The following is an 11068-nucleotide window of genomic DNA, read 5'->3' on the forward strand; positions in this document are numbered from 1 at the left end:
AGTAAGTCTCGTTTACATGCCAGCCTAATTGCAAAAACTTGTAAAATTTTCTGTGTCTGTCCGTACGCTGACTGTTTGTACCAGATAAAAATTAAATCTTCAGTGTGTCAAAAATAATTAAATAATACTAAAAATTAGTTTTCTGTTATCAAGTTGTTGAGAATTGTGAAATAAAAAACTAAACGGTATGCACTGTGACTGCATTGCCATTTAAATGCTGTGAATTTGCATTTTTCCCCCTCTTCCTCCTACACAAAATTCAACAGCACGACATGGCGGTGAGGGAAATGTGCAGGCAGGCTGAGCACTCTGGCACTCATGCCAGGTTACAGCTTGCAAGCTGAATTCTTGGCTTAGATTGCGGCTACAGTATCTGTACATAGAGGTCTAAACATACAAAGGAGCTGAACCCTCACTTTCCACCCTGAACCACACACTGCCAAGTTTTTCAAGTGCCAATACCTGATGTTCTGAATCACAAAAGAGGATCATTACAGTGGTCGGTATGAAAACACACAGTGAGGCTGAAAGATGACGCAAGCTGCCATTGCGTGTCATCAGCACGACCTGCTGTTATCACATAACTTTGGGTCGTCCCAGATTCGTGTCAAGTCAGAGCAAGAGCACAAGGGGCATGCTTCTAGTCAAAAGTGCTGATAGTTGTATCTGGACCGGTGTCATGTTCAGGTCACTGCAGAGAGTAGTGAAATTCGAGGATGACAGTTTTTCAAGATTGACCAGTTGACTCTTAGATGTCTACAAAAGTAAGCTGTTCATAAATTATGATTTCTGTTTCTTGTCTTCCTCACAGTCAACTCAGGCTTGTTTGTCTTCCACTGACTGAACACAGCATGCAGCTAAAACGGTTTTTCTTAATCCGACCTTTGTTACACACCCGCAACACTAGACAATGTTTTTCATAAGAGTTTGATGTAATGTCTACAGTGCAGTCATTGGAGGATCAGGAGAAGAAATAACAGTTTCATGTCTCATCAGCCTTCTTCACCTCTACCTACTGTATATCACCTGTTACTGTCCCATCTCTTCCTTGGCCTTCCCAGACTTCTTTGGTCTACTGGACTGCATTTTTTTTTTTTTTAATTTTGTGACGTTATCTTTACAGCTCGTTCTGTTGAGATGTTCATTCTATTTTCTCTTGTCGTTCTCGATTTTGTTTCCTCCCTTTAATACTTTCAGTTGCTTCCTAGTGCTGCTGTTCCTTACTCTGGCAGCTCTAGTACAAACTTTCGTAGTCGTAACAAAGCTCATCTCATCTGTCTAGATTTACTTTCTTGTCAGTTGTAAGTAACCCACTGCGGGGACAGCTATTATTCTGCAAAAATTCATTCGCATTATTGTCTGTGTCGTGTTTCATTCTGATTGTTTATTGTCTTGCTTGTATTTTCAAGTTCTGCTACCTTCTTGTTTGTGTATCACATCTCAGAAAGTTAAAATGATTGATATGTTCTCCATTCTTCCGTTTATTGGGTCTTTTCTTAAAGTTATCTTTGGGGATACTGTCATGTTCAACTCCTTGGCTACTTTGCTCAGAAGGTAAATTCCTTTTTATACGTTATTCTCTTTTTCTGTCGTATTGTGACATCGTCCAAATACAGAAGACCTTTCATTATGGTAAATATATTAAATACGTAATAGCACATACATTAAATTCGGCTTTCCAAACAAGAAATAAATAAAGTAATTAATTAATTTTTAGAAACATTTCTTGTCACTTTTATTAATAGAAGTGGGGTGCCCCTTCTTTAATTGTGCTCTACATTATTTCTCTATTAATTTAATCAAAAGGGGCTGACAGAATTGTGCGACCCTGCGAACTCTGACATCCTGGAAGGGTCACACCTCAAAAATCTTGAAAACCGACTGCAATCTCGTCACAGCTCTGCAGCTCATTCCTCTGCCACGTCTACGAAGGCAAAAGTCACGTGGTTCTCAGACAGTTAACTTTGAACGTGAAGTGGCTAACTGGAGTCAGCGAAAAGCGAGTTCCTCACGCTTCGAAACTGGGGCAATGTGACTTAAGGGAGTCACCCCTGACAGAAAACAGATCAAAAACATGCACGGAAATCTAAATTAACCTTTTCCTTGGTTTGAGGCGAGTGTTGGAATAGATTAAAAAATAAAAGAGAGAGAGGGAAATCAGTGCCACTATACATTTCCTTCCCTATTCTTATTCGACTTGCTGAGTGCTCTGTCTTTAATGATGTCGACGTCGACGAGGATCTCTCTATGAGCGATTATGGAGTTAAACGCAGGAAATTGCAGCTCAGCCTGGTAATCAGCAACAGAATGCTACCACCACTCATCCCGTCTCCGGACAAATCCTACTGCAGAAACGCTTTCGCGCTACTGGGATTCTTCACGGCCATTTCCTCGTGTAGGACTACTGCACTAGCACGTGTCAGAGACTTTGCTCACCAGGAGCAGATACCTACGCTCGAAAACTGTTGACCGCATCGAACAGTGGTCGTCTGCCAGTGCAGTAGTCAACCGTTCACAGCTCGTGCCCTAGCGGTATTACCGATGCCAAAAATGAAAACCAAAAGAATAATGTAACATTCCAGTAGGTATGTGAGGAAAGGCAATATCTTCAACTTAAACTGTGCCATCAAAAATGGTTCAAATGGCTCTGAGCACTATGGGACTTAACATCTGAGGTCATCAGTCCCCTAGAACTTAGAACTACTTAAACCCAAATAACCTAAGGACATCACACACATCCATGCCCGAGGCAGGATTCGAACCTGCGACCGTAGCAGTCCCGTGGTTCCGGACTGCAGCGCCTAGAACCGCACGGCCACCACGTGCCAAAAACTGTGCCATCTTCTCAAAGTGAAGACAGATGGAAGGCGTGGAATTATCCATAAGAAGAACCATCATGATCATTAACAAGGAACCACACATCTTGTCACTTCGTAGCTATTCAACAGTGTACAGCAAGTGTGCAACTGCCAATAAATGTAGGCAAGTTAAACTTTAAACCGAACCACACCAGAGAGTCTAATTTTGAAGTGAGTTATTTAGGCGAAAACGTTTTACGAAATATCGTTTTAACGACAAAAAGCTTGGTTGATGTAAGGAAGAAGACATATGGCTAAAAGCTGAGGCACCCAAGCTTACCATTTCATCCAACGTGGTATGAAGTCGTGAACGGTACAGTTGTAGCAAATTAAAAACTCAGTAGGACTGTCTTATAGGTGGTCTGGTGGATACACTGTGACATGATTCACTTGCTGCGGACAGTTAATGAACCAGGAATGGGTCTGAAAGAGCACAGCGTTCCTCGCAAGAAGCTCGGCAACAACTAAACCACATACTCCTCTGGTCCGATTCGGAGTTCTGTACACAGACGAAAACCAATAGTGTGGTGTGGATTCTCAGAAAATGTGTAATTATGTTATAAACAGAAATGGTGAAGACATCATCATCACATTTCAAGTTTACACGGAAGAAATCTTCTGGCGAAGAAAACGGGTTCCGAACTTCAAAAAGAATTTTGCAAACAAGCTCACGATTCTTTGTGGAAAACATGGAGTTGGATGAAATTTGTTGTAAAAGACGGTGCTCTTTTTTATTTTATTTTCTAGAAAGATTGGTCTCTGGTCATTCATTACATGTTGGTTGACAAGGGGCAAGCTCAGTGCATGAAATGGACTTGAAGTGCCAACATAATAGTTCTGGAATTTGATTCAGGAGGAAACAGTCTAGTCTGCAGTTTTGTCGTGCACTACGGAATAGAAATTACTGGAAAGGCAGCCTGAATTTGTATCAAGGTGTTCGAAACGAAATTAAATTTTGCTTCACTATTTGTCATGTGGAAGAGCAGTTGAATGGAATGGACAGCGTCTTGAAAGGAGGATATAAGATGAACATCAACAAAAGCAAAACGAGGGTAATGGAATGTAGTCGAACTAAGTCGGGTGATGCTGAGGGAATTAGATTAGGAAATGAGACACTTAAAGTAGTAAAGGAGTTTTGCTATTTGGGGAGCAAAATAACTGATGATGGTCGAAGTAGAGAGGATATAAAATGTAGACTGGCAATGGCAAGGAGAGCGTTTCTGAAGAAGAGAAATTTGTTAACATCGAATATAGATTTAAGTGTCAGGAAGTCGTTTCTGAAAGTATTTGTATGGAGTGTAGCCATGTATGGTAGTGAAACATGAACGATAAATAGTTTGGACAAGAAGAGAATAGAAGCTTTCGAATGTGGTGCTACAGAAAAATGCTGAAGATTAGATGGGTAGATCACATAACTAATGAGGAAGTATTGAATTGGATTGGGGAGAAGAGAAGTTTGTGGCACAACTTGACCAGAAGAAGGGATCGGTTGGTAGGACATGTTCTGAGGCATCAAGAGATCACCAATTTAGTATTGGAGGGCAGCGTGGAGGGTAAAAATCGTGGAGGGAGACCAAGAGATGAATACACTAAGCAGATTCAGAAGGATGTAGGTTGCAGTAGGTACTGGGAGATGAAGAAGCTTCACACGATAGAGTAGCATGGAGAGCTGCATCAAACCAGTCTCAGGACTGAAGACCACAACAACAACAACATATTTGTCATGCGAGGAAGATATCTTTACCAGTGTTGTTATACTTATTGATGTGCTGTGTATTGTATGTGTAATGTATGTGAAACAAGAACTGTAAATCTTCATGGACTGCAATGTTATAGAGTTTTATCAATAAAGTTACTTAATTTTTTTAAAAAAAAAGTGACAAGCATCGCTGTGTATAGATTTCAGAGTCCCAGGCTCGATTCCCGACCGGTACGGAGATTTTCTTTGATCAGAGGCTGGATTTTTTAATGTCATCTTAATCATTTCGTGTCACCTTCGTCACAAAAACGTTCTAGTCAGTAGAGTGGCGTCAAATACAAAGATTTGCACGAGTCAGTCCCAGATAATGCCTCTTCGCTAACAATGTGATACTATCATTTCCGTAGTTGAGTCACGTGGTATTGAGGCCAGTGAATTATGTGCTGCCATTCACACATCTCACTGAAGTCTTATAATTTCATCGACAAAATCGCTTCAAATAACGATGTAATGTCTGGATGGTTTTGTACCAAACTACAGTTCCATCATTATGCTATATGATATGGGTAATTGCACAGGCGTGCATGAAATTGCGGATGTCTCTGATGGACCCAGTTTCGCTGAATGCCGCACTTGCACGTTTCACTGTAGGCATTTCTCAGATACAATGTGTTTTCGTAGGGAGAGACATAATGTACCGTAAACCAGTTTATGACGTATACACCTAAGCGCCGAGGACACACGCGTTAGCTGCTTGAAATCCTCTAATTTACTGGACACTAATGATACCTGAATAGCAGTCATTAAAGTTCCGTTGGAAGAAACGGTGTTGGCATTTATCTCTGTGACTGGACACCCTGTATTCTCTTACTGTTTTATGGACTCGTTGCTGTATTGTTTGCTGAAGAGAAATAAAAACAAATACATAATTTTTTTCTCTTAAGCAGTAACGCAAGAGTGTGTTACACCAGACGCGTTTCGATGTTATTGACTGGCGTTTATTACTCTTTTGTTTTACATGTTTGGAAGACGACAGTTGTTTCCATCATTGCTTTTTTTCGGCTTTTAGTAACGTACTTTTTCTTTTGCTGCATTTGCGTTCCTTGACTTCACTTATGTAAACCTTCACACTAATTGTCTTCATAGAAGTTTTAATATGATTTCGCCAATTTTGCATTCAGCACACAGAAAGAGAGTGCTGAATGCAAAACAAGCGAAACCACACACAAAATCGGTTTACTAAAATTCGAAAAAAACGCGAAGGATGAAACTGCAAACACTTTTCTCGACTGAAACCACTGCTAGCAACTAGGGCAAAAGGTCTCGACTTCAAAATATGTAAAAATGGAGTAGCAAACGCGAATCACCTTTAAAGATGCTATACCAACAAAAGCAAAATGCGCCTGGTGCAACATTCTCTTAAACAGCAGCACTTTTAAGATAGGAAAAAGCAAGCAGCTGTTATACGTCAGCTACTGTTGAAGATGGCCATCCAAATAAACATAAAAATATTCGTTCAAAAATAACAAGACCATAGGAAGAGCGTATGTAAATATTCACAGAGCAATTGTAAAATGTTAGGAAGAGCTGCATCGCACCAAGTCAGCATATAAGTAGTTTTTTCGCTTTTTGTTGCACATTTCCACTAGTATAGTTTCGAAATCGAGCATAAAACCGTGGAGTATTTATGTTGCCTCTCAATGCTATAGACACATGCACTGCAAATGCGGTAATTTGTTTCTCCGATATGACATTAAATACCGATATTCATTAAGGTTACCTGCACTTGACAGTTGACCTTAAATAACGAAAAGTGTGAGGTCATCCTCATGAGTGATAAAAGGAACACGTTAAACTTCGGTTACACGATAAATCAGTCTAATCTAAAAGCCGCAAATTCAACTAAATACCTAGGTATTACAATTACGAACAATTTAAATTGGAAGGAACACATAGAAAATGTTGTGGGGAAGGCTAACCAAAGACTGCGTTTTATTGGCAGAACACTTAGAAAATGTAATAGACCTACTAAGGAGACAGCCTACACTAAGCTTGTCCGTCCTCTTTTAGAATAGTGTTGCGCGGTGTGCGATCCTTACCAGATAAGACTGACTGCGTGCATCGGAAAAGTTCAAAGAAAGGCAGCACGTTTTGTTTTATTGCGAAATATGGGAGAGAGTGTCACAGAAATGGTACAGGATTTGGGATGGACATCATTAAAAGAAAGGCGGTTTCGTTGCGACTAAATCTTCTCACGAAATTCCAATCACCAACTTTTTCCTCCGAATGCGAAAATATTTTGACACCGACTTACATAGGGAGGAACGATCACCAGGATAAAATAACGGAAATCAGAGCTCGTTCGGAAACATATATGTGTTCATTCTTCTCGCGCGCTATCCGAGATTGGAATAATAGAGAATTGTGAAGGTGGCTCGATGAACCCTCTTCCAGGCACTTAAATGTGATTTGCAGAGTATCCATGTAGATGTAGATGTATTTATTGATTTGACCTTAGCTATTTACTAGTTTCAAATTTTACGGCTGCTTCCTACAGTTCTTTAATCCACGTAATTTTCCGTCAGTAACTTCGGTTACACTCTCACTGAAAGCTCGCTCCTTCTGTTGTTGATACCTGGGGACACGTATGCATGACAGCAGATAACCGAGTTCGTGAACAGCATTGGAAATATCTGTGAGTATCCTGAAATATGTACACAGTAAAGATAAAGGGACATTCAATAATTAAAGAGACAGATTTATGATAGAAATGAAACAGTTCGTAGAAGGGACTTTGTACTTTCATGATTTTAGGTTGGCATTGCTGGGATGAGTGGAGAACAGATGACGGTTAATAACTATTTGGTTTATAACGCCAATATTGCCTTTAAGGATGGCATGTCCGCTTGAAATTTCCACGTTAGTTGACCAATATTCAGTGATATCGTTCCAAAATTTTTAGAAGTGGGTAGAACAGTTGAGAAACAGCCGAACGTTAGTAACTGATGGATAGCAACCTCGATGGTCAATTGAAGTGTCAACTCCTCCGCTTGAAACTCCCATTGACGGCATTATTCGTGAAGACCGACGTATTACAGTTGAAGATGCAGCAAAAACAGTTGCAGTAAGTATTAGTACGGTTGGTAACGTTATCAGTAACAAACCGAAGAACAGCACAATGAGTACAAGGTGGGTCCCGGAAGAAATAACGCAACAAATCAAGGTAACAAGACTCAAAATGTGTACACACTTTGAAAGAGTGAAATGAAAGGGAAGGTGACCTTTTTCTAGAGAAGATTTTCATTTGTTTGGTCCACTCACGGAGGCATTACGTACAGGGGATAAGTAAAATAATGTGAACAGTGATAGTAATGGGATGGTTGTATTTGACGGTCAGCTACGCAGGTAAGGCACGCGTCGCGCTGGATTGTGCTTGTTCAGTACAGACAAGGCATCAGTGCTGGTTGTGTACGAGTAGTGCAGCTTCGTATTTGCGTTCAGAGGCCTAGGTCGACGTGCAATGAAAGACCTAACAGAGTTCCAAAGAGGGCAGATTGTGGGGGTCCGATTAGCTGGAGCGTCAGTAATCAAGACAGCCAACTTATTGAATGTTTCAAGAGAAACTGTTTCAACAGTCATGACAGCCTAAATGTAATAGTGGGCGCCAATCAAAACTAAATGACAAGAGATCGTCGTGCGCTAACACGAATTGTGTCAAAACAACACAAAACTATGGCGCCTAAAGCGACTGCAGAGCTCAATAGCCATCTTCGAGACCCCCTACCTATCGACACTGTGCACTGAGAACTCTATAAAGCGAATATTCATGGACGAGCTGCTATACCTAAATCATTAGTGACGACAACCAACGCAAAGAAGCGTAAAACACGGTGTCAGGAGCATAAATCTTGGACGGCTGACCAGTGGAAACATATCATATGGTCCGACGAGTCAACGTTTACGTTATTTACAACAAAATCAAATGGCTCTGAGCACTATGGGACTTAAGCTCTGAGGTCATCAGTCCCCTAGAACTTAGAATTACTTAAAACTAACTAACCTAAGGACATCACACACATCCATGCCCGAGGCAAGATTCGAACCTGCGATCGTAGCGATCGCGCGGTTCCAGACTGAAGCGCCTAGAACCGCTCGGCCACACCGGCCGGCGTTATTTACAACATCGGGCCGGATTTACGTCTGGAGAACGCCAGAAAAGCCTACAGTGCTGATTGCTTGATTCCAACGCTTAAGCATGGAGGTGGAAGTGTGATGGTGTGGGCAGCCACCTCATTGTATCCTGCTGGTCCCATCATTACCCTAAAAGGCCGTGTTACAGCCAAAGATTGTGTGAACGTTTTAGGTGATCAGGTGCTCCCCATGATTCAAATGTTGTTCCCCAACAATGATGCCATATATCAGGACGACAATGCAGCCATTCTCACAGTCAGGACAGTATAATCGTGGTATGAGGAGCAAGCAACTGAACTGCAGCGTCTTCGTTGGCCAGCACAGTCCCCGGACTATAATATTATCGAACCTCGGTGGTACTGGAGTGCAGACTCCGGAGCAGATTCTACATCTACATCCATACTCCGCAAGCCACCTGACGGCGTGTGGCGCCTCCCTCGTCATTACAAGAGTCAGAAGAGGTTCTGATCGAGGAGTGGCATAACATTCCACTGGAGACTATACCACCATTATGCCAGAATTCCAAGAAGAATCGTAGCTGTACTACGGGCAAATGGGGATCCAGCCCCCTTATTAATAAAGTATAGGTGTTCACATCATTTTGCCTGTCACCTGTATAAAATAGTTCAGAAACAACGAAGAAATCAGAGAATTTGTTGGGGTTTATGTTAAGATGTGGTAAAAGCCTCATTTCGTAAAAATACACAGTTTTTTCTACATCAAATTGTCACTTCAATTATTGAGTGTCCCTCGTACTAGCAAACAAAAGAATTTGGGACCACTACATTTTCTGTTATCATTTGGGGGATCTAAACTTGAAGATAGAATTTGAAATTCGTAAGTTAAATGAAGGAATTAATTATTCTTGTTTTGCGGGCATCTTCTGTTGAAGTACTGCAGACTTGCGCTGATTTGGTAGTGTCGTGGTCCAGTCAACGACACCAGAAATAAGCCAATAATACCACAGAACGATCAGTAAATTTTTGCCTAACTATAACAAGATGTATGATGCAGACAACACGAATCTACAGGCACGCTGAAGTTCTGGTGCTACAGACGCGCGTTCTCCATCACTGTTGAGAGAGCCGCAGTTCGATATCCTGTCGATGGAGAGATCACTGCCCAAAACACGGCACGTCAAGAACGACGCAGCACTCGGTTGTTTGCCCGGTCGATCGCAGAGAAACATTTGCCAGCCGCCGTGGTCACTCACCGAGACACGAGTCGAAGAGCAACAGGTGGACAGTGTCAACGCGAGCGGCAGCGGTGCTCGAGATCATACAGGGGCGGCGGCCTTCCGTGACGGAGACGGCGGCGACAGTGGCGGCGGGCGGAAGAGGACACGGCAGCGGCGGCGGACGGATCTGCGCAGCGACTGAGCCGGTGTCCAGCGCCGTCGGCCAGCTCTTATGGCTCGGGGGTGCGTGACGCACGGCACGGCCTCGCGGACGAGATAGCGGGCGAACAGATAGACCTCCTCGGCACTAGGCCGATGACGGCGGCCGGCGATCTGCAGCACGAGAGCGCCAACCGCTGCCTGTAATCTCGTGCGGCCAGGGTCGCCTCGAGAGCATCTTCCCCACACAAAGCGACGTATCATTTGGCCCCTCGTCTTCCCTCGGATATTAGCTGCCTTTCCTTGGGCTCTCGATAAGACCATTTTAAGATAAATGTTACGTTGTTTTAAACTTACACTGAGGTGACTAAAGTCATGGTATACCTCCTAATATCGTGCCAGACCTCCGTTTGCCTGGCGTAGGACACCAAATTGACGCGGCATGAACAAGTCGTGTGTGGTGTCACCGCCAGACACCACGCTTGCTAGGTGGAAGCCTTTAAATCGGCCGCGGTCCGCTAGTATACGACAGACCCGCGTGTCGCCACTGTCAGTGATTGCAGACCGAGCGCCGCCACACGGCAGGTCTAGAGAGACTTCCTAGCACTCGACCCAGTTGTACAGCAGACTTTGCTAGCGATGCTACACTGACAACTACGCTCTCATTTGCCGAGACGATAGTTAGCATAGCCTTCAGCTACGTCATTTGCTACGACCTAGCAAGGCGCCATTACCAGTTTATATTGAGATTATATAATGTATCAACAAGAGCGATGTTCACCAGTTATGGAATAAAGTTAAGTATTACTTCAACTACGTACTTTATTTGCTATATTAATTACATTTGAATGTTCCAGACCTCACGCCAGTCTGCGTGAGCTTAACGCGTGCCTTTCGGCATCCTCGCATAGTGACTTGGCTGTCTTGCCAAGTCACAACATCGTGGAAGTCCCCTGCAGAAATATTGAGCCATGCTGCCTTCAT

At 42.7% G+C, this 11068-nt stretch overlaps 1 protein-coding gene across 1 annotated transcript in view; it reads right to left on the reverse strand.

The window, feature by feature from the left end:
* The window catches only part of LOC126162694 (uncharacterized), a 75983-nt gene extending 65795 nt beyond the window's left edge, over window positions 1–10188 (reverse strand). The window contains exon 1 of the mRNA XM_049919348.1: window positions 9962–10188. Coding sequence (XP_049775305.1) covers window positions 9962–10028 — 67 coding nt within the window. The 5' untranslated portion in view covers window positions 10029–10188. The remainder of the gene's footprint in view (window positions 1–9961) is intronic.
* Window positions 10189–11068: the final 880 nt, after the last annotated feature.

This window comes from Schistocerca cancellata, chromosome 2, assembly GCF_023864275.1.
Source record: "Schistocerca cancellata isolate TAMUIC-IGC-003103 chromosome 2, iqSchCanc2.1, whole genome shotgun sequence".
In the NCBI taxonomy this organism is placed as follows: domain Eukaryota; kingdom Metazoa; phylum Arthropoda; class Insecta; order Orthoptera; family Acrididae; genus Schistocerca; species Schistocerca cancellata.